Source organism: Nasonia vitripennis, chromosome 1 (assembly GCF_009193385.2).
Source record: "Nasonia vitripennis strain AsymCx chromosome 1, Nvit_psr_1.1, whole genome shotgun sequence".
NCBI classification, from domain to species: Eukaryota; Metazoa; Arthropoda; class Insecta; order Hymenoptera; family Pteromalidae; genus Nasonia; species Nasonia vitripennis.
Genome location: NC_045757.1, coordinates 12,756,995 through 12,781,261, shown reverse-complemented (window position 1 = coordinate 12,781,261; position 24,267 = coordinate 12,756,995). Strand labels below are relative to the sequence as shown.

The 24,267-nt window shown below is 37.0% G+C and overlaps 4 protein-coding genes and 1 non-coding gene across 6 annotated transcripts; 3 read left to right on the top strand and 2 right to left on the bottom strand.

Moving 5' to 3' along the window:
- Positions 1 to 5,768: 5,768 nt before the first annotated feature.
- On the bottom strand, positions 5,769 to 5,840 carry TRNAD-GUC. The gene has a single exon. It is a non-coding gene; the product is annotated as a tRNA-Asp (tRNA).
- A 516-nt stretch (positions 5,841 to 6,356) lies between these two features.
- On the top strand, positions 6,357 to 11,508 carry LOC103316540 (27 kDa hemolymph protein). The gene is made up of 4 exons (XM_008210660.4): positions 6,357 to 6,639; positions 8,762 to 9,247; positions 9,992 to 10,184; positions 10,494 to 11,508. Exons 1-4 carry the CDS (start codon positions 6,612 to 6,614, stop codon positions 10,723 to 10,725), a joined length of 939 nt encoding a protein of 312 aa, XP_008208882.1. The 5' UTR covers positions 6,357 to 6,611; the 3' UTR covers positions 10,726 to 11,508.
- A 231-nt stretch (positions 11,509 to 11,739) lies between these two features.
- On the top strand, positions 11,740 to 14,243 carry LOC107982210. Its single transcript, XM_016990234.3, has 2 exons — positions 11,740 to 12,771; positions 13,275 to 14,243. The coding sequence occupies exons 1-2, from the start codon at positions 12,639 to 12,641 to the stop codon at positions 13,721 to 13,723; spliced, it is 582 nt and encodes a 193-aa protein (XP_016845723.1). The 5' UTR covers positions 11,740 to 12,638; the 3' UTR covers positions 13,724 to 14,243.
- Positions 14,244 to 15,657: 1,414 nt separating this feature from the next.
- Positions 15,658 to 20,863, top strand: LOC100113669 (interferon-related developmental regulator 2). 2 transcript variants are annotated; one of them, XM_016990232.3, is made up of 6 exons: positions 15,658 to 16,059; positions 18,688 to 19,163; positions 19,244 to 19,500; positions 19,588 to 19,831; positions 19,920 to 20,138; positions 20,231 to 20,863. In XM_016990232.3, exons 1-6 carry the CDS (start codon positions 16,026 to 16,028, stop codon positions 20,315 to 20,317), a joined length of 1,317 nt encoding a protein of 438 aa, XP_016845721.1. In that variant the 5' UTR covers positions 15,658 to 16,025; the 3' UTR covers positions 20,318 to 20,863. The 2 variants fall into 2 exon arrangements, with proteins under 2 accessions (XP_016845721.1, XP_031786163.1); XM_031930303.2 differs by lacking the exon at positions 15,658 to 16,059 and adding an exon at positions 16,415 to 16,929.
- LOC100679131 lies at positions 20,429 to 24,232 on the bottom strand. The gene is made up of 6 exons (XM_003426944.5): positions 23,665 to 24,232; positions 22,581 to 23,308; positions 22,379 to 22,501; positions 22,130 to 22,294; positions 21,896 to 22,060; positions 20,429 to 21,554 (listed from the first exon to the last, which is right to left on the bottom strand). The coding sequence occupies exons 1-6, from the start codon at positions 23,702 to 23,704 to the stop codon at positions 21,276 to 21,278; spliced, it is 1,500 nt and encodes a 499-aa protein (XP_003426992.1). The 5' UTR covers positions 23,705 to 24,232; the 3' UTR covers positions 20,429 to 21,275.
- Positions 24,233 to 24,267: the final 35 nt, after the last annotated feature.

Below are 24,267 nucleotides of genomic sequence, written 5' to 3'. Positions count from 1 at the left end.
AAAAGGGCCGGGGAGTTGACTGTGCCTTGCATCAACCCTTCAATAATGTCGAACGTTATTGTGGACAAGTTTTCTCCATCCCAGGTTTGGAATTTTCTATCCCGTGTCATGTGCCAGATGAGTTGGATGAGATCGAGTGGATATTTCAATTGGTGCAGCTTGTAGATGAGACCGTTGATCCAAACGGAGTCAAAGGCTCGATCCAAGTCCACCAAGCATGCGCATACCATTTCATTGTTGTGAAGATGGCTGTTAATGTCGTTCAGCAATTTATGAAGGGCGTGGGTGGTGGAGTGCTTATGCTTGAACCCAAATTGGTTATCGGGTATGATGCTATTCAGGTTAGTGTAGTGGTTGAGCGTGTTGTTGATAAGTACTTCGTATACTTTGCTAATAGACGGAGTTAAGCTTATAGGCCTATAACTCGTGACTTCATTGGGTGGTTTATTTTTTTTTTAAATGGGCAGGATTTTGGCTTTTTTCCAGGCCTCGAGGTAGAAACGGTTATTTAGACAGTTGTTGAAAATAATTGTATATGCGTTAATTATAATATTTGGTAGATGTTTCAGTACGATAGGGGGTATATTGTCAAGGCCAGTTGATGATTTATTAGGTAATGAGTGAAAGATATTCATGATTTGGGCAGTACTGTGGAGTAATATGCTGTCCTCAACAAATTGAGGGTTAGAGGCTGGGTTGACGTCAGAGAAGTTAGTTATCTTAAGATTGTTTTCGGTATTGTGGATGAAAGACCTGGTTAATGTGTCGACTTTCGTGTCGACTATTACTTTAAGTGGTCTGTCTTGATTAATGAATCTGGGAGCGTTAATCGTTTCAAAAAAGGCCCCGATTGAGTTAACTATATCGGTAGGAGTTTCTATAATGTAATTGTTGTCTACTTTTGTTAAGTTGTTTAAGTTGCATTCGCACCGTTCTAAGAGATTAGCGTTATTTTGATCAATCGTGATTGAGTCAATTTTCATCGTACCTTTTTGTCTGAAGTATCGGTTTAATAAGGGAAAGAACGCATTAGGATCCCGGTGGTCGATACGTTTGTGTTGAGTTTCCCAATAACTGTTATAAGATTTTTTATACAGTCCTTTTAAGGTTTCATTTATTTTGTTAACTAGGAACTTGAGATGTGCAGTGTTGAATAACGAGTTCTGACCTCTTTTAAATAAATTATTGATAGTTGTGATAAGGAAAGATTTATATTTGTGCAGATTTTTAATTTTTTGATTAATGTAATTGAGTATGTTTATAGAAAAGAATTAACTTTTGGATGTTATATTTTTTTTTTAATATTTTAATATTGTTAACTTGCTATGAAAAGGAAAAAGAGCATGATAGCGTTAAATGCGTTAGCTTGGCTCTATATGGTAGTTTTAAGTATATTAGTATTAGTGATTATGCCATCCCTATGTACAGGCAACTGTGTTTGCCTCTATAGGATGCCTTTTAAAGGGCATATGTATATGGTGTTGAAATAAATAAATAAATGTTATTTTTGGGTTTATATTTAGGTACTGTGGTTTTGATAGTGTCGAGGATAATCGATTCAATTTGGTTAATATATGAGATTATTTCGTCGTTCGTAAGGATTTTATTTTCTGGGATTTCGAGATCAAAATTCGAGCTAGCTTTTTTGGAGAATTTTTTCCATTTAGTTTTTTTGTAAATGAAGCGGTGATTAAGAGCCGGATCATGAGTTAAGAAGGATTCAAATAAGTCAACTGAAAAGATTAGTGCTTTATGGTTGCTGTTATAATCTACCGCTTTGATTTTATTATTGGTGAGGTCAGTAATTTTAAGACGGTTATCGATAATACATAGGTCCAGGAAAGAATTGGCACTGGGGAAGGAAGGTGTGTTGGAAGGGATGATTTTAGCTCTAAAGTGACTAGCATTAGTTTCTTCCCATTTTTTTAACAAAATGCCTTTCTTTTTTGAAATTCTATCCCCCCAAGTTGTTTGCCGAGCATTTAATTTAATCGCCTGCCATAATGAAATAGTTATTAGGAGAGCGTAGATCGAGTTTCTCGAATAGGTGGTTTATTTCGTTAATAAATATTTTATTTGAATCATTATTGGCGTAAAGTGCTGCTAAAAAAAGGTTATAATTATCCGTTTCGATTTTAATTATGGTAAATTCAAGAATTTTATTATTATTTGAGGATGGGAAAAATATTTTTTCGTATTTTATCTTATTTTTCATAAGAACAGCTGTGCCGCCTCCCCTGACGCTATTCTTTCTATCGACTCTAATAGTATCGTAGTCTTCGAATTGAATTTTATACTTACTGCTAAGTTTGGTTTCACAAATAAATACTACATCTAAAGGGTTGGTAATAAATGTAAGGAGATCGAATCGCTTGTTCAGCGAGATTAGTGAGTTAACATTGATCGAAGCAATTTTAAGCGAGCTAACAGTTGAGATGGCTATATCGCTATCGGTTACTGTTTGGCCATTTGAGGTGTCAATATCCATCGTTCATACCGAGAGAGTCATAGATTTGATTGATTCTTATAGTGTGGATTTCAATGCATCTGTTTAAATGTTCGAACTGAACGCTTAGCGCGCTGACGATTTGATTTTTAAAATCGTTTAGAATTGCGTTTATATTGAGGTTATCGTTTTGATTTTTGTCGGGAAAAAGATGTTTGACGCTATTTTGTTGAGGGTTCCATGAATTTTTATTGATAGTATTTTGCGGTGTAGATCTATCGTCAGTGCGATAAGCGCCCGTTCGAGTTACTGGATATGAGTTAGTTGATCGCTGTAAATAATCCGTATTTAGCACTGTCCGGGTCGTGACACTGGTCCGCAAGGCGGGTCACATAGTTATTTATTCTGCCGACTGTTTGTCATGCTGCTTTTGGCTCTCCGCTTTAGTGGCTTTTTTTACGTCTTTAGCGAATTTAAAAAATGGGCAGCCTTTGTATGAAGCAGGATGGCCAGTGCTTTCGCAGTTTACACAATATAACTGGCTTTTGTCGGTGTTTTCTTTGTCAACGCTGCAATTGCCGGGCTCATGATTTTCTTTGCATTTAACGCACCGATAGCCGAGAGCGCAGTTAGCACTCGAGTGACCTAATCTTTGGCAGTTTGTGCATTGGAATATTTCCTTCTTACGTAGCGGTTCCCACCAAGTTCTTTGATCCGCGAGAGATTTTATGTTTAAAAGTTCATGTGGATCGCTATCATTAGTCAATTGAACTAGGAAGTGAAAGAGTTCTGGCTTGTTTTTATTAAAAGTGATCTTCGTTACTTTGTGAATTACAACTGACTCGGGATTCTGCTCTTTAATTTCATTCTCAATGTCAGATTCGCTAAAGTTACCTTTAATGCCTTTAAGTACGTAGTTTTTAAGCTTTTTGTTTTTCGGTCTATATGTATAGTGTCTAATTGAGTTATTTTTACAAATATTCAGTAATTTATCGTAAGATTCAATGTTATTCGAGTAAATTGTTTGGTTAGAAAGATCGCTTTGTTTGATCGTAAAGTCATTTTTACTAACACTAGTTGGTTTGATAAAATTAACAAGCTTCTCAAAACTAATATCACATACGTAAATAGGCGGTGGTTTAACGTGAGAGGATTTACCAGTATTGGGCTCTTGAGTGTCCGTGTCGTTCGGTGCGTTAGAAGTAGGCTCTCTCGTCGTTCGCTGCGATTGACGCTGCGCGCGTGCCGCTGCCGCCGCCGCCGCCGCCGCCGCCGCCGCCGACGCTATGCTCGGGCCCGTCGCTAGGGGAGAGGGGCCGCTCGTTGTTGATCTCGGTGTCGTCGCGGCTGCCGGCGCTTTTGGGCGCGCGGCATCCTTTAAAGTCGTGGCGATTCCTGTTGCCGACGTTGGCCTCTGTGAAGCCTGTTGTTGTTCCTCGGAGAGGGTATCGGATAGCTTGCCGAGTTGATCAAATCTATTATGGGTTTCTAGAAACCTTTGGTATTAGTTGTTGACAACGCAGTTTTTTGCGAAGCGTTTGGGCTCGGTCCAGTTAGTAGAGGATGGCTTTGACGTATTTCTTGGTGTTGAGTTGATCGCGGACTGAGAGAAGGTCCTCTTTAAGCCCAGGTTCGGCGTGGCTGGTGATTTTAGCTTGTTTGATTCTTTCTTCGCATTTTTGAAGAGCTTATCAAGCGACGTAGAGCTAGGTAGTCGCGTCGACGACACAGGAATCGGTAGTCTCGAGCCCTTGGTGCGATCATTGTCATCTGACGGAGATGCTGCTGAGGGAGTCACTGGGTCCTCTTTGGACATCAGTGTATCGCTATCACTCATGTTGGTAGTAGACAGCGCCATTACGAGTTATGATAGAGTTTATGGGCACGCCGCGCACAAACCCGAACGAAAAGCCGGGTGGCGCGACGGCAAAAAGACACAACCTATTGGTGTTGCACTGTACACAAAAGCACCGCTGAAGACAGCTGGATGAACACACACTGTTTCACTGTTGCACTAACGTGGTGGAGGCCTCATGGGCGATGGTTGATAGATAAAACGATAATAGCCCCGGTGTAACAGCGATAGATGCGGAGCGCGCGCGGACGCATGCGAACTCGCCGAGCGCTCAGCTCAGAATGCCGGGAATCGAACCCGGGCCGCCCGCGTGGCAGGCGAGCATTCTACCACTGCCGGGAATCGAACCTTTTTTTTTAAATGTTGTTTATTTGCAAAGTTTCATACATATTAAGAGTTAGAGGCGCAAAAAACAAAACCGAAGAAAAGCCTTACAATAGGTATAATAAATAGAATAAATATATACATGGCGCTGGCGCTGGCGCTCGCGTATACTGCGCGTGAATTGATCCACGGTATTGCTACCAAATCTGACCGTCACAAAAAACCACATGGCCATAGTCATGTATATATATATATATATACACACACACACGCACATACACACCCACACACACACACGCACGCGCACGCGTTTTCTATATTTCAGTTGTTAAAAAAACTTATAATTTATTGCTGTGTAAAACTTCAAATGTACATATTTATACCACAATCCTTTAAATATCAACGATTATAATCGATAAGATAATGTTAATACTCGACTAACCATGTATTTGCACAAAGTCAACCATGGACCCTGCAATGGAACTGAACTCATTGCGGTATGCAGTGATATTTTTAGCAAGTCTTCCAGAAAGTATCTTGTAAATCTTTTCTCTAATTTTATAATCATAAGGCAATAAAGGTTTAAAATATGACTATAAAATTGAGCTTGTTAATTAATATCAGAATTTAATTAGCTCTCATCATTGCATGATAAAGTTGCACTCTTATTATTCTAATTATGTATTTCAATATTCATTTCGCTTTTCATCTTGAGAGTATTGCTTTTCTATTTTTGCACTCAGATAAAAAGCAGTTAATCTCAGGTTTGGCTTTTGGAAATTATATTTTGTAACGTAATGTATGTATTCGTACATTATATATTACAGTTATATATAACTGTAACATATAATGTACGAATGCATGAATTATATATGAAATAATAAAATTTATTTAGTATTCTACACAACAAAAATTACAGTACTTGTGATTGATAAAATATGATTTGAATAAGCTACACAGCTGATGCATGAGTGCTGGTCTACAGTATTTATCAAATTATTTGTCATAAAACAAATTCGAGGCCATATCGAGTAAGACATTTTTCCGCATTGCATTGTAAGACTTAAAAAAAATAATTTGTTGATGGTTAATTCATACTAAAAAATTAGGTTTAAAAAAAAGTGAAAAATGGCAAAAATAATCCTCCCCGGCGGGGAATCGAACCCCGGTCTCCCGCGTGACAGGCGGGGATACTGACCACTATACTACCGAGGACTTGATAGCTGGAGAATTTAAAGCCACAGAAATAGTGATTGCAGCGCCATTTTCAAGCTCCAGCATACATCTTTTTCTTAACTTACAAAATAAAAATAACCTACGACGTTAGAAGATTTAAGAACTTATTAATAAACTGTCTTTTGTTTCAAAAGATTCAATAATTCGGCATCTAAGGCACAGTCAATAGCTCTATTGGTGTATTTTTGTTTCTTTAGAAATTTGATTCACTAGAAATTATTTCCAAATGTTTTTTGTTAAAGAACTACAATAATAAAAATATTTACTTAAGCATGAATAAGAAAGATAATATTGAATATCTACATAAAATGTTGAATGAATCGAACATGAGTTTCATAAGATAAAAATAAAGTAGAGAAAGCAGATCTATGTGAACAATGAAAAAAAAACTATCTAATCTTTTAGAGGAATAAGAAGAACATCAAATGCGCGCGCACTTTGGACAAGAAGCCTATATCGTATAACGACGCTTGCAGAGTTGTAGAGGGGCAGAGTAGATACACATACATGCGCGAGGTTATATAAAACCACGTCGCACTTTGAAGAACAGCGGCAATCGACCGTCAGTGTCGAGAGATATATAACGCGCGGAGACACATCGATTCGGAGCAACCACAACCTGTTATTCGCGTGTTTTCATCAGTGAAAAGTTGATAGATTTAGCTACAGTAACTCAAAAATTCAACCCTTTAATTTCGGGGTTAAAGTTAATTTTACTAAGTGAACTGAAAACAGGTTGGGTGAAAAATCATGAAGACATTTGTCATCTTTGTAGCCGGTACGTAAAATCCAGATTTCACCATCAAGATTAGATTTAAAAAAATATATTAATCTTATCATGGCTTGCTTATATTATTCGATTTTCTATGCTATAATTTACGAACAAGAGTAAATATTCTTTTACAATTTCTCTTTGAATATGAGACAAAACCGTCTCGGTTATCAAAATACGATTTATTTCATTTCTTCAATTTTTTTCGAATGGATTCCGAATTTTATACTTAATATTAAATTCTGGAAACACTTTATGAACTTCAAATTGTTTAAAAATCATCGTGATCAATACATATATATGCTTGGGTATTTAAAAGTATATCGAAAAAAGTAACCCATTGAAATAAATTGTACATATTGTCTACTGCAATTATTTTAGTCGTCTTGTGGTAAAGATAATTAAGTTTTCCGATATGTATTTTTCTATAATCAATAAAGCAGGAAATGATATTTTTATAGATCAGTAAACAATTTTTTCAATAAAATAAATTTAATTTCATCAATACTCTTTTTAGCTAATTAACAGACTTTGACGTTTTTACATATATTTGAAATTTATCATTGACATATGATTAATTTGTGATAAACTTCCTTAGTCTGGGGGCAAAGTTCAATTCGCGTGTTATATTTTCACGCTGGTGTAGCTTAATATCATTTTGACCTACTCTGTTTTGTATCAAATTGCGTGGAAACATTACTTCAAGTAGCACAAAACCGACTTGTACTTATTCTAGAGCGTCGTTCGTAGAATATACAATTCGCATATACTACCTATATTGCGCTCACGAACAAATGTAATTATTCATGAGGGTCTATATTTTAAGAACTTCGTTACGCATACGCTAAGTGTATTGTTTGGATACATGAAAAGGTCACGTTCACAGGACTAAGATTGAATAATTTATAAATATTTTATTTATTATATATCGCGCATAGAGTTGTTTTAATTTTCATTGTAACACTGTGAAAAAGTTGGAAAAAAAAACAAATAAAATTTTTATACGAAATTTATACAATAAGAATATGACTTTACAAAGGCCATGCCATCTTAATGATTTGTATCAGAAAAGTGATTTGAATTTTGTATGCAAAAATAAGAACTGGAAACGATATAGAATTTTATTATAATAAAGTAAAAAAGCAAAATTAGTTTATAGCACTGGAAGGCATAAATCCGCATCTATGTCACGTCTAACCGTGGTATAAATAGTCCATTATTGTACCGTGCTGATCGCCCGAGCGTAGCGAACTGCACGGTGCAAAAATGGACTGCTTAGGCCACGGATAGGCGTGACAGCGGATTTATGCTAGTCAGTGCTACAAAATAGCGTACGATACTCGTGGCATAAATAGTCCGATACGGCACGGCGTTTAGCTCCCTCGCTACGCTCGGCCACTTATATATACTATTAGAATTAAACTCTTAATAAAATTATATAGAGTATTACTAGCAAATAGATCAGATTTTTTGTTATTATTTTATTTTGACTGTACAGAATGTTGGCTAAAAGTAAAGAAATAATATCTTTTGTTACACAAACTTAACTATCTTCAATTCATAACTAGAAGTATGTTACGTTACCTAAACATACAAGTTGTGCAACCAAAATAGAAATGGCCAACTCCTGTAAATAATACTGAAACCTTTAAGTAGAGCGTATGGTTTCTTTAACTTAACAAGAAAACTTATTTAAAAAAATTGTAAAAACCCATCCAGAGATTATTCGCTGAAGCATAGGCTTTCTTATCAGTGGTGACTATTTTATTTACTGTTTTGAGAATATCACAATCATAGTATCAGTATACTAACAGCTGATAATGTTTTATACATAGTGACCCGTGTGTGTCAATGTTTACCATATATCTTTCTCTTCAATTAAGAAAGCATTTTATTCTAAATGCTTGTTTGATGCTAACACTCATTCATATTAAATTAAAATAAAGCAGATTTATAATACTGTGAAGTACTTGTTAACTTTGATTTCAAAATTAAAAAAATTCATTGCTTGTAAAGCACATTTTGTGTACTAAATGTGATGCTTCTTGACAAAATAAAGCAATGGTAACGGCATGAATAATAAACGGTATCAAAGAAAATTTGAAAAATTCAACCCATTTTCGTACAGTTGCAGGGCTGATCTGCACGGCATCCGGCCAGTCGTTACCGACGAATGTGAACGAAGCGCTAGCCAAGGCCAACGAAATCATCGACCTCAACAACCTCCCAGGCATCAAGAACTTGAGTTTCACGGACTTGCCAATCGACGATGCGCAGAATATGCTGAGAAAGAAATGTGAGAAGAACGGAGGCGCCGGATCCTACGAGACAGCCAAAGCGGGCGGCACCGAGTTCTTCGGCTGCGTCAAGAATCTTGTCAACTTCACTAGGCTCAAGGAAGAGATGGACGCCGCCCGACCCACCGGTGACCTCGACGAAGTCTTTCAGAAGTACTGCGCCAAGAAGCCCACCCTCAATGGCTGCATGGCTAACTTGACCACTGCCATCGAGCCTTGCCTGGAGCCAGCTGAAAAAGAGAATAAGAAAATCGTTCACAACATAACCGAGAAGATTCTTAACTTTGTCTGTTTCAAAGAGGGCGATCGAATTGCACGTGAGTGTTATTTTTTTGTGCAAGTAGTATAAAGCTCAGTACGCGTCTTATGCATGGCTTTTGTGAACAGGCAATCCGTAAAAATATACCTATTTGATGATAAAGCGGCGCCGCTCAGTTCTTTCGCTTTCATATACTTACAACTATAACTCGCCACAGCAAACGAAAAATTGCTCTTGCAATTAAACGATTAGAAAACACAGGATAGAACAACGCTCGCGAAATGAAGAAAAAAAGTACAAGACGCTGCACGATGTTAACGCTCGGGAGATCGACTCGAGACTATAATGCCTGTTGCACGGTGAAAAAGCGCGAGCCCTTGCGTGCGTGTCCGTGTTTTGACAGGCCCTTCTCGGAATCGAATATAGTTACTCTGTTGGAGGGAGCATGTACAAGTAGAAGGCGGCGCGACGGCGGCCTGCGGGCTAAGCGTATACGGGTATACCTACCTATATATAATATTTACATTTGCTGAGCGGCGTCAATTGGGTGCCAACAGGCTGCATGTGCTGATATACTTAATAAGTATGCGAGATTTTTTGTTCTCGCAACTAAGTCGATTTTTTCGAGTACGTTGAGCTGTTAGGAAGGTTTACTCTTTTGATTTACAAGCATCAAGAAGTAAGAACTAGGTCTATATATTTTTCGAATCTCGAAAAGCCATTATTTATCCACTTATTCTAGTCATTTATCGACTCTGTGTTTTAACGAAGCATTATGTAATAATTTTCGTTCCCAATACAGTTTTTATCGCCGCCAAAGGTCCAGAGTGTTTCCAAAACAAGGCGCAAGCTATTGGTGATTGCGCGAATGCTACGTATGGAAGCTACGCCAACCAGTTGCCGTTCAATCCTGCAAATGGCTTGAGTGGATTGACATCAGGAATTGGAGAACTGAAGAATATTCCGTCTCTCATTTTCGACGATAAAGCATGCCGGTAATTAAAGAAGAGACTGTAGATTTTTATTCATAAAATATTAGCAGTTACATTAGGTTTTATAGTGTCAAGTTCTCATTTTATTTTGCTTGCATAAGCATACCAAGAGATATATTTCCACACTCAGCAAGCTAAAGTTCGAATACTTTTATTTCACATTGTTTCATTCACCTTTTTAATTCTGTATAGTGTTGAAATAATGTTTTGAATATTCAACAAACTATAATCTTAGTATTAATTATTTTTCTAATCTATGCGAATTATTCTATTGGAACTTATAAAATGTACTAAAATCATACATTTTTATAGAAACATGGACAAACTGCAGACTTGTGTTGTGACAGCTCTTGAGGGCTGTGAGGATCCAACTCCAGCAAACCTCTTGGACTCCATCTTCAACTACATCAAGAAGGTGACACCTTGCGAAAAGATGCTTGGAGATGGTCCGCTTCCACCTCAGGCCCAAACAATGCCTAGCTCTGCGACAAGGAATGTTGGCTTTGCTGCCCTAGCCATAGCTGCTCTTGTTTTGCTCTCTTGAATTTAAGTATAAGAAGAAAAGATGTTTGCCGCGCGTCTTCCTCAAAAAGATTGTTATTATAATACAGTACTGATTATTATTATACATATGAGGCATGTAATGCTGTGATTTCACATGACGACGTCCAATCAAAGATGTATGATTATCAAATTCTTTTTTTTCAATTTCATTGCAAAAAGTTGCTGTGAATAATATTTTAATGTGCATTTTTTCTCTATAAGTCACACTTTTGACATGCATTTGATTTTTTGCTGCCGGTATAATTGCCATTCTTTTCATTTGTTTGTGTAAACCGTTAAGCATGCAATATCTATGTATATTGTATAGTGAAGATAGTAAAGTACATGTTTGGTTATGAATACCATTTATTTTTAAATCTAATGATAGACATTCTGATTTCTGCAGAATGTGAATTTTATAAAACGTTGACAACTAAAATATATAATAATGTGTTGGTTCTTGAGCATTTAAATTAATATAAAAATACGCTTAACAATTTTTTTTTTTTAATTAATTTAACGATAATAGAATAATGCTTTAAAAAGTAAGTACATACATAAGGATGTGTAAACTGTGTTCTAAAAATTGAAGAAAATAAACGTTTATATCTTTGTACAAAGTGAGTTTCTAGGAATCTATTGCATATCAATATTACGCTTGTATCATGAATATCAAAATTTTATACATTGTTAAGCATGTTTCATTATAAGTATATGTATGCATTTGACACTGCAAACTCAAAATCAAAATAAACAAATAAATACATTGTCTACAAAAAATGAATTTAATGAAGCACCCACTTTATTATAATAACCAATAACTTTCTATTTGTATGTACCCTAGTGGAAATAATTGGGTGTGCCAAAGTATGCCAAAGTATGCCAAAGTGTGCCAAAGTGTGCCAAAGTGTGCCAAAGCGTGCCAAAGTGTGCCAAAGTGTGCCAAAGTGTGCCAAAGTGTGCCAAAGTGTGCCAAAGTGTGCCAAAGTGTGCCAAAGTGTGCCAAAGTGTGCCAAAGTGTGCCAAAGTGTGCCATACTGTGCCGTACTGTGCCAAAGTGTTCAAATTCGGATACGTGAAACAGTATAGCACACTATGGCACACATTGGCACACTTTTACACACTTTGACAAACTTTGACACAGTGTAATACACGTGCTTTACAAAAGTAAATAAAATGTATTTATATTTTGGCACACTATGGCACACTTAGGCATACTTTGGCACACTTTGGCACACTATGGCACACTATGGCACACTTTGGCACACTTTGGCATAGCGTGACACAGTACAGCACAGTATGGCAAACTATACAGAATATTGCAGATCAGCATATTTGAAAGTAGTTTGTCTTATTTTCATTATTAAATAAAATGTTAAATGAAGGTATAAAATTTCCAATGAGTATTATCGTTTTATTACAATATTCCATACATACTTGATAACATAGATATTTACATACTAGTAGATAATCACAGGATTTGATGATACGATGTACAAAAATGTATTTATAAACATTATCTTAATTTATATTTCTGCCCATAACACCTTTCGGAATTGTACAGATAAAATATTCATTTTTGGAGCACATAAAAATACAGGGTCTGTAAATATTTGAGTAATGCATGACATGTAACTTATTAAGTAACGAATTAACACGTTTGAAATGTGTAATCTGTACATCGTTAGTATGTACAATCGAGACATCATCAGTTTCTAATAATTTATAAAAAATAAGTACGTCACTTGAATTGTTGTATTCTATTTTACAAATTTTATGAATAATACAAAATTCATTTGCTTTGGTTTGCACGAAGCAGTCCTTGGTTTTTTTACTTTGCATGATAATCTATTACATGATAATCTATTTTTATTTTAGGAAAATGAATCTCTTGCGCCAAGAAATGCATACGTAATGCAAATCGAGTATTACAAGAAGAAATGTGCGGAAAAAGAAAAAGAGAACGAACAATTAAAACTTGCTATGAATGCAAATGAAGAAACTACGAAGACAGTTAAGGGTACGGGCATTGCTTCTACACAGCAAGGTAGTTATTGTTCTTGTTCTTGCACAAGTGTATATGTTTTAATTATGTCCATATCAAGTTGGATGTCTACATTTTATATTTTTGTGATAAAAAGTTATCTATCCAAATACTGGTCTATCGCTTAGACATCTAACTTGATATGCTAGCCCTTGTAATGAATTGAAACATATTTTTATTGTTTAGTTACTTTAATGCAGCTAGAGAGTCAACTTGTTGAAAAAAAAGTCGCGTCTCGAGCCTATAACGAGAAAGAAATTGACCTTCTTGCTACTGTAAAGTAACTTAACTACCTAAATTATGTTTCTATACATTACAAGGGCCAGCATATCAAGTTTGAAGTCCAAGCGATGAACCGCTTTTGAGATATTGTATTTTTAAACCACTATATTCTGATTTTTGTGATAAAAAATTCTATATTTTTAAACTCGTTTATTGCTTGAATCCAACATATGTTAGCTATTTTGTACATAGTTTTTATTATAATTTTATATATAATTTTTCAGAAAAAGATGCAGTAGGACTTCTTCATAACATATTTGAACTGAACCAAAAGGATATTGACAACATAGATGGTGACAAAGAGTTAACACACATTAAGAAGGGGGTTTATATCAATTCATTAGCATACAAAGATGCTTTCAAAAGCGATAATTGTCAGTCATTTTTTACGATTAAGAATCGAGGTATTTATGGCGAAAATGATTTGTTAACCCGGTGTGTGAAAAAGATTGCTGGCTCAGAAGAGCGCCCTCTTTCTCCAATTAAAAAAGAAGTCGTGGAGGACGAATTCTATAAATTTCTGAATATAAAACGGTATCCACTTCATATGATAGATAATGAAATGAAGAAAGTAAACAGATATCAACATAATTCGATTTCATCTGTTAAGAAATCCTACAGAAGAAGGAACAAATCCAAGAATGATAATGAAAGCAATGGCACAGGAAGTTAAATTTAAACTTCAGTTTCTTATTACTGTAATAAGATTTTGTATTATTAATATTAATGTTATTAGAAAGAATTTGTTAATATGTAAGAAATTCACGAAACTTAATGGAAATTGACTGATTATTCCATTATTGACTATTTTCCGGTTGAAAAGCACTGATAAAATACTATAAGAAGAATTTCTATAAGGATGTATGAGGCATCTGTACCAGCTATTACGGATAAAACATTATAAAAAAAGAATCTGTAAGAAGTTATCAGTTATTTCATATAAAAATCATATTTTTATATAGAAAGGCTCTTAACTACTTCCGTTTCTTTTACTTTTATAATGTTTTATCTGGTTTTCCTGGTGCAGATACCTCACAAATGCTTTTAGAAAATCTTTTTCTAGCACTTTATCACTGATTTTCAATTAGCTACATAAATCAAAGAGGTAGCCAAAGATCTATCCAAAAATAATATATGTGTTCATAATATATAAGTTTTTATATTTTAAATATTAAAAGTTGTCGCTGTGCGATCACAATAAAATGAATATGCGTTGGTAAATTTTGTGTATATTTATTCGTGATACCTCTTAATAATAATAGTCCTTTGATATAGTTTTTTGAAGTATTTATTAGACATTTTTGAAAAACGAAATTCATAACAAATTAAAAAAATATATATTGTAAAATAAAGTGTGTCAAAGTGTGTCAAAGTGTGTCAAAGTGTGTCAAAGTGTGTCAAAGTGTGCCAAAGTGTGCCAAAGTGTGCCAAAGTGTGCCAAAGAGTGCCAGAGTGTGCCAGAGTGTGCCAGAGTGTGCTGAGGTGTTCCACAGGATTCACAAAACAAAAATTGAATGTATTAATTTGGTATTTTTTAGGACGTGTGCTAAACTGTGCCAAAGTATGCTAAAATGTGCCAAAGTGTGCCAAATTGTTTTTTTTTTCCGAAATTGAACCCATTGGCACACTTTGGCACACTTTGGCACACTTTGGCACACATTGGCACACTTTGGCACAAAATCCATTTCCACTAGGGTATGTACAACAATATAAATACACCATTGATTTATACACATACGGGATTGTTATTATATTTAAATTATCATCTATAATTTTTTAAATGACTGATAACTACAGATTTATTTTAAACTTTTATTTTAATTATGTATAAATTTATAATAGAATCATAACAAAAATCTATTATGGTATATTAACTAGGACTTTTTCTATGTGTAACAATTTTATGCAAGTGTTGGAATGGTCAAGTGAATAATTGATAATAAAATATACCCTCTTTGAAACACTTGCACCTTCTTTGTTTGATTTTTTTCTTCAAATTTTCAATTTCAAATATTCATTTAAAATAATAATAATTGAATGGATTTTCATACACAGCAACAAGTTAAAGAGTTGAATATAAATTTCTATTCATAACAATGTGCAACTGATGAATCACAAGGAGGTATGCTGACTGTAATACTGTATAAAATTAAAATGACAACGTCTTTTGCCTTTTCGGAAGTAAATAAATTGATACAAAAAATGTCCTAATAATGTGAAATCAACATCCAACGAGCGATGTTGCGCAACATTCGTTCCCCCATAGGTAGAGAATTCCTCCGATCGCAAAAATCTTGCACAGAAGTCCGCAAGCCTCCACCGATTGTCAGCGGTACTTACAGATTTGTGTAATACTTGCAACACAGGTCGCAACACGCATCCCACCCGCGTCAGTCATCGAACCCGCCACTCTTGCCCAGAAAAATTTAAACTCCCGAGCCTTTAAAAATGTCTACCCGTCATCCTCCAATCATCTTCTCCGGTCGTAATCAGCAAAATGTCCGAGCCAATGGAAGCGCCCGCTTTTAGCAGTAGTCCGCTAGCGCGTGAAACTTGGCACTTCCGCGCATGCGCCAGAGAATTTTCGCGCACTTTCGAGGCTGCGCCGGGAGTTGGACTGGTGGGGGGAGAGCGAGAGGAAGTCAGTGTAAAAGCCCGAGCCCCGACGCTGAGCTCAGTGCACTTGAGAAAGCCCATCGCTGGCTGTCTCGACGGTGTATGTGTTAGGAAATTAATTCACTCTCGCTTCTTCGCAACATGTTAATGAGCTCAACTCGCGTCAATAATAACACTAATCAGAAGAATCCATGCAGTGCATTCAGTATACGAAAGAAAATTAACAGTGCGAGACATTTGCCCTCTTGATCGAGGAAGTTACTTAGTTTATTATTATTACCAATTGTGCAATAGTCGCCGCCGCCACCGCAGTCGTGAGCAGCAAAGGGAACATCGAGAAAGCCAAGAACGGCGCCAAGATGCCAGGCAAAGGAAGTAGGAAAGGAAAATCCGGTGAGTCTCTCAACACATCCATTACGTGTGTTGTCTGTGTGCAGCGCAGCATACACACACACAGAATGCGTCTCTCTTTCGCTCGCGGGAAAAAACCGTTGGCGTGTGCGCGGCCTTACGTCACGGTCTATTTTTACGCCGTCTCGCATGCCTGTATATCCACAGCTTCGGGAAAGCCGTCGCGAAATTCGGGCCATCCTGGAATTAGCCAGATAGCTCCGCTCGATACTATTGCATTCCTTGGCCTATGCATATAGGTAGAGAGCAAAGCGAGCGATGATGCTGCTCTCCCCATGTGACTCGCATGCTTCGCATAGAAACATGGCTGCTACGCACGTTGCGCTCTTGCACGTGTGCGAGAACCTATCATGGCGGCGGCGGCGGCCCTTTTCACGCCGTAGATATCGGTGACGTGCAGCCGACCATCGATCTTCTTCCACCGCGTGGGATTTCCGTATACGCGGAGGCGGGGGTGTCGTTATACGGAGACGATAGTGCGCTATACTACAACGTTTTTTGCGCGATCCGCGGGGAAGTGCGCAATAAGGCTGTGTCTCGTGGCCTTCGGATGGACGGATGCCGAAAGGATGACTCCGGACGTCGCGCGATTAACGTGTTTGGGCGGAAAATAACTTGGCTGTCAGAACTCTTGATTAGAGGAATGTCATCATGCCTATTCGCGAATTTTCGCGTTTAGCAGGAATTAGCGTCTGTCTCGTTGTTATCATTTGTTCATACGTGTATACTATACGTTTGCTCGGATAATCGTAACAATTTACGCCTGCTATTCGCGATTCGAGGTCACGACGCTACCATTATCTCCTTATCGACTGAACAGAGACTGCAATCGAAGACTTTCCCAAATAATGAGTAAGTTACAATCTTTCCGACGTCCATATTCTTTGTCCTTATGACTTTCCTCCTTTTCTCGACAGAGCGCGAGCGCGAACAGCTGTCCGCCTGTCAAAACGTCGCGCGACACAATGCTGCTGCGTTCTGGGAACAACATATGGGAAAGTCCAACGATCATTAGGTGAATCCAAAGGTTGTTTCTGCATCTCACTGTTTTGGTAAACAGCCGACGATAGCTTCTTCTCATACACATTGAAAAAATGTTCCCTGCAACAAATGAGTCAGTTGTTATGACGAGCTGCATATCGACGTCTTGGCACACCTTGCGCAACTTCGAACCCTCCCAACAACAACAACAACAGTTTCTTTTGAAGCCAAGTAAAACAAGTGCACCAGCAGCACACGTGAGCGGTGTGTGTCGTCTTTTACACACGCGCATATAATATCAGGAACAAAGAGACAGAACGAGTACATCGGGCACCTGTACACCCATACTGCTAATAATTGAATTAGCGATGTACAATACGCGCGAAGGGGAGACCGTCTGCTCTATTGCTTCTCGGGTTGAACATCGAAGCCCCTGCGCATTCTTCCTGTACGTCTTCTACTCTGTCTTCGCACGAATAATCTCTCCCGTAATGTTTATCTATAGCTATATAGCATTGACAGGCACGAGTCGAATATAAGTAATCTGAAATTGACGGCCTTGACTCGGCCGATAGCGCCGCACGCGCGTGCTGAAAAGTCTTCGTCGTTTTCCCTTTCGTTTCAGAAATTTTATTCTCCCCGAGCGATCGAGGCCGCGACCTTCGCTAGGTATATACATGCACGCTCGGCGATCCTGTTTTCTTATTTCCGCGCTCCATTTATGCTCTCTCTACATACTCTATTTTTTTCATCGCTATTATGCACCCGACCTGTGCTTATTTTTAATCGGGCCACGACTCGTCGCGAGAGGGAAAGTTTCTGTGTGTGTGTGTGTGGGGGGGGGGCTCTTCTCTCGGGATTTTGTGTGCGAGAGACGACCGAGTTGCAGCGGCGCCGTCGTTGCGCAATGCGAGGAAAATTGATCCAAGAGAGAGCTGCTGGTGTAGGGCACATGTCTAGGCGCGAAACATATGGGTGCTGATTCGACGGGACGGAGGTGGAAAAGTAATTAATGCGACAGCTGCTCTAAACGCCGTTATGTAACGTTTATGAAAGTTGTATCGACTTTGCATGCGCGGCTGCGATTAGATGTGGCTTTCAGGGGGTTCGCGAATTTGAAAGGCTGATTTTTCGCGGGGAACCAGGTGCAGACGTTTTTATTTTGATAATCGGGTTTTTCTGTTATACTCTGGTATTTACACTGGTTTATTCTTGCACTAGTTCTGTACTAGTTTATTAGGGTTGTGAAATAGCAATTCCAGTCTGAAGCAAAATCATTCATAATAAATAAAGCAGCAATGGTGCTCACTTATCAGTTTAGGAACTATCATGCTTTGAGAATTTTTCCAAGATTGTGCTTATGTTGGTGTTTACGTATGGTCACTCTGGATCATGTGATTAGGTACAATTCTACACAAGATAATCTATCTTTGCTTCCTATAGTCACAGCTGTGTATATATGCCTGTGCACAGTAGATATCATAATGATAATACATTTTCATCAATGTCATCCAATTCTCAGCTACAATATTATTTCAAAAGAATGAAATCTAATATTCTGATGCAAATATTATAACTGCTTTTAAAGTTTAAGTGAATCAGTAAACTAATGTGTTTCTATTCTTCTAGGTCAAGGAGGAAAGAGGGCCGAAGTAACATCAGATGACGATTCACTCAATGATGCATGCAGCATTGCCAGTGGTCAGTCAGACAATCGCAGTGTCCTAGAGGATGTCAACGATAACGAAATCGATGATGTAACCCAGCAAGAGGCTTTTGAAGAAAAACTCAAGGAAGCCATTGATGGCTTGACACAAAAGAACACCAAGGGCAGGGTAGTCTGCTTCCAGGGCGTTGAAAAGATCTTTGCCATCAAGTATGTTCCAGAATTTGTTGAGGATAGAAAGATGACCATCGCAGATTCTATTGAGAAAGGACTGAAGAAGGGCCGTGGCGAGGAGCAATCTTCCGCAGCAAGATTGAGTACGTTGCTTTGTGTTCAATTAGGCATGTACGACAGTGCTGAGACAATGTGCAAAGATCTCAAATCTACATTAACTTTCATTGCCAATGACAACACTGCTTCTCTTAATGGAAGATCCGAGGTAAATAGTTACCAAGATATAAACTGTTGATGAATGTTTATTAAAGCTGGTTTCTAATAATACCATTTCTTTTTTTTCAGTGCTGCTGGGCTCTGAGTATGAATCAGTTTTTGTCCGGAAACGACGCATCGGACACTATCGAAATTACACACTTTTTGTCCAGTGTTTTCGCTGGTTCTTATTTAAAAGGAAATGGTGCTGTAGCTACAGTTTCTGCCGAAGTCGCATCGCTACACGCGGCTGCTATTTCCGCGTGGACTTTACTTTTAACCATTATGGCTCCTTCAGACGTTTACAATTTATTTGGAAGCAGCCAGACTGGCAGTCCTTTAATGCCGTAAGTATAAGAAATTTTTTTTTATCTCAGTAAAGCATTAGATACTTTTTTTTACTAACGACTAACGACGAACATTTTGTTTAACAGAACGCTCAATCGATTGAGTGAATTGCTTCAGTCACCACACCTGGATGTACGTATATCCGCCGGCGAAGCTTTGGCTGTGATTTTCGAGCTCGGTCGCGATTATGCCGAAGACTACGAGGAGGAGTGGGCACTAGACTTAGTAGAGATTCTCAAAGACTTGGCCACCGACTCAAATAAATACAGAGCAAAAAAAGATCGCAAACAGCAGCGTGCAAGTTTCAGAGACATTTTACGGTACATTGAAGTACGTTTCGCATTATTTTTCAGAATTCATTCCATTCAAATACTACAACCTCGAGTTTCTCATTGTTGTGCATTATTGTATTTTGCAGGAGGATATCATTCCAGAAACTCACGTCAAATTTGGCAAGGAAACGTTGTATCTCGAAGGCTGGTGCGCCCGCACGCAATATAACGCCTGCTGTCGGTTACTCGGCCCTGGCATTAACATTCACCTGGCTGAGAATCAGTTACTTCGCGAAATTTTCCATCTCGGCAATCGAGTGGTTAGTCTAGCTGGTATGACACATAAAACGAGCAAACGGGAAAAGGTGAGTCATGGAATAGTTTGATTTTAAATGATCCGCTTTAAGTAGTCGCCCAGGATGATTATACAATGTTAACATATAAATGTTATTTTCAGACTTTAATGAACGCTGCAGCATTCAAGGCCCGCACAATTCAGATGAACAAAGTCCGAGACAAGCGCTCCGTTGCCTTGGCAATATAAATTTTTCGGTAATTAGTTTCGTGTGATTTGGTATATTTAAGATGGCGCAAGTACATCTGTACAACATTTTATTTATTTAAATGATTCGCAAGAAATACACAGTCTTGTTGATTTTTTTTGGTATTTTAAATTTATTAGTATCATAATCATATACGTTAAATTGTATGCACATGAAAAAGAATTTTGAAGCGACCGGCAAAGTTCTCGTTTCCCTTAAGAATCTAGTATAATGTCTATTTACTACTTTTGTAAACTTGACATACACGTATACATGTATAATTTATTGTACATATATCAAAGAAATTTTTTTGATCCTTTACGTGTATCGATTATTAGATAAATCAATTCTATTTTATTATATATTGGCGCGGACATTGTTAATTTGCTTGAAATTGAGCAATTTGTTTTTTATTTAATCGAAAATGACGTTAATTTAAACGTTGCCTTGTATTTATTAAAGTAACGCATATAAAGCATTTACACATACAGAGTAGCAGTTGATAAAACAATAACAATCATGTAATAAACTCAATTATAAATAACAAATCTTTGTCTTTATTTCCCCATTCCGTCATTAGGTTTTGTAATAACAAAAACTAACAGTATTATTTTAAATATTTATTAATTAACGATAAGACATATAGTATTTTGAAATGACAATTTTTTTATATACAATTCCTATTTACAATATAAGCATAAGCATAGGGATTTTTCATTAATGATATAGTTAATAAAAAATCATAATCACAATGAGAATAAAATAAATAAAAATAGCGCATATGAATTAGAAAAAAATAAATACTGTGAAAGAATTAAGAATGGTTTTTTTTCTAAAGTTATGAATAGATTCAACTTTTAATCTAAAAAAGTAGGTACCTCATATGATTTAAAGGCAGTAGCAAAAACAATATCGTACATGATAATAACTTAGAAGAATGACAGCGGGGAATATTATTCATTATATCTGTAGGTCAATCTTTTGACTTGCAAATTCTTTTTCAGAAAGCATATGCCATCGATATCCTAATATTTTAGATACTTCTTTCTCTGTTTTGGCGTAATCGTGACAATTATCTTTAATCCACTTACGATGCTCGGGCGACCAGTCACTAATTGTCAACCAATCGGCGTCGCACTTTTTTAAAATAACGTTTCGTCGAACGTGTAGGAATCGTAGTTGCTTAGCTGTGGATGCGATTTCTAATAATGTAGCTGTAGAAATCTTGTCTCGAATCATCTGCATAAAAAGTGGTAAATGCTTACAAAATGAAATTGGAAGATTGCATAATATTAGCATATTTACAGCTATTAGAGAGGATATATAACAAAAGAAGAAAACGGTTATAGTTGATGAAATATTAATTGATCAGTCTTGACATCACAGCCACTGTAACACTATAATAGAATTACAGAACAACTAAAGCTAGAAAAAGTTAGCTTGCACATACACTGCACACAAAAATATGCAATTTAGTAAGACCACTTTTTTTTAACATATAGAGAGTATTAATTTCTTAAGATAAAAGTAGAGAAACAGTTAGTTTATACGCAAAAATGCGTCAAAAAGTGATTTTCTACCAATGTATGGAGATTTGGACACAATTTGCAGATCTTTACGATGTTTTCGTCTATCCTCTTGGCGAAAATTTTTTGTAAATAATATCTTGTTAATCCTTTCAAAGCATAAACACGCAAAGTTTTACCGAAATGCACTGCATGACTTAGAATTGTTGAGGCTGAAATCTGAAGTAGGCAAAATTCATTTAATTTGCATACAAGATGTCTAATCGAAATATTTTCTAAAACAAATACCTGTGTATTAGGATTATCTAAAACTATACTGTGGACGGGAATTAGACTAGGCAAATTTGCATCAAAGGACAGCACAACATCAGACGACTTTTGACTTTCAATTTCAAAGTGAACCCTTAATTGAGGATTGTTTAACTTCACGTTTTTCCAGGCAGCATTTTTTGGCTAAAAATAATTATTTATAACTTGAACATTTCTCAGCAGGTCACTTAGTAAAATATTTTTGAATCGATGATTCAGAATTCTCACCAAATATGCAGCTGTCTCCTTAGGACTATAACGATTTTGTAGAATATGCAGATGTCTTAGCTTTGTGTATCCCAAAAGATCTATCACGTCTTCATGCAAATTTTGAGGACTAATGACTAGAGTCTGTAAGAATGTACAATTATGGATTGAACGAATTAGCATAGAAATTTTAATTTTAGTAAAATTAACAATCAAGACTTACATGTAAGTTCAAAAATACTCCAACATGTAGGAGAGGACAGTGAAATTTTGTGGCATTAATTAATACTAATTTTGATAAGGTCTGCGTACAATTGGCACAAATGTCATCCATTAAATGTATTGCCTCTTTGCTATCAAGCATCAAGTCTATCAGTTCTAAACACTTTATATTTTCAAGGTTTCTCATAAGCCTCTTAAGAGCTTCCAATAATTTTCCACCTGTACCAAAAAGCCTCATAGCATCTGGATTATCTCTGTTTGCCATGTTGCAGGGAAAAGTAAATTTCAATCTACGCACGTTAGTTCCAACACCTACTACTGATGTGTTGTCAGATCCTTGCCTCTCAGAGTACCATGATATCATGTTCATAAATTCATAGAGATTGTAGAAATTCATCATTGGCTCAAATACAAGGCACTTGAAGTTTTTTCCAACTTTGTTTAGACAAGTAGAGGTTCTCATGTGATCCAGAACATACTGCCATCCACTGTAGTAGTTAAATTTACCTCTTGTGAGAGTTGTGTCTGCCAATGTAAATGTTTTCCATACCAGTGGAAGCTTAAAAGCTCTGTACCAGCTTTTACAGACAAGCGAAGCATAATAGCGTTCACGGATTGTCAGTTGTGAAAATATCTCTTCGAGTAGTATGTCAGGTAACTGATCCCAACAACTGTAAGTCTTTTCTTTCTTCTCATCCTCTGTGTCCTCTTCAAGATCAATGTAGAGGGCTGAAAACATATGAGCATTTCATAAAAAAGCGCAATTCGTTAAAAGATTTTAAATTTAAAAAAATTCAAGGCATAAACATTTTGTTCAGAAGTGTTTGAAATACGTTTTCCTGAAATATCGGAGCAAACTCTCACAAACGTTTGTCAAATAAACTGCGTAGGAAGAACTTTATTCCAGAAAAGTTTGCCGTGTCAACGAACGGATGGACCGCGAAAGATGCGCAAAAATGTAAATTTAGACGAAAATGGCAGAAGAAGACGCTCGAAATTTCGTCGCGTGACGTAAATGCCGATATCCCGGCTGAGGTGCGGCACAGTAACCCGGAAGTCTAATTTTGAAGCCGAAAAGTACTCACCCTTGTCCTCTTCGTCCAATTTCCAACAGCCCTTATTCATTTTCGTGCTAAACGTCGCTCGATTCTATCACATTTGAACAATCCCCCAGCGCCGATCAAGGCATAATGTGTGCAATATTTCTAAAAATATACGACTCCCCTGAAAAAAGTGCCGACGACGCAACACCGCAACCATGTCCGTCTTGACTTCACCTTTGGGCTCAGCCTCGGGCTTTTCATCGTAGCCGCAATCGGGCGACCATTTATCTTTGTCTCTCGGTCGTTTTTCATCAGTAATCACAGTCCCGTTATAATCAGGCTTATAATGAATCAAAATCTTTGCCGATTGAAATAAAATGTTGGCGGATTCAATTCGTTTGGAGGTTAGGGACGCCACTCCAATTCCAAAATAAAAAGTCGATAAAACAGAACCGCGTTTCTACGTAAGGCCTCTAAATTCTATATGAAATTTTCCTTCAAATTTTCATACCATCGAGAAACGTAGTATAATAAGACTCGATTTTATCACATGTCGTGACATTTTAAACAACGTGTAGCAGACGTATGTACTTAGATAAAAAAAAAGCAGTCTCTGTGACGTCACAGTCCCATATTTGTACACAA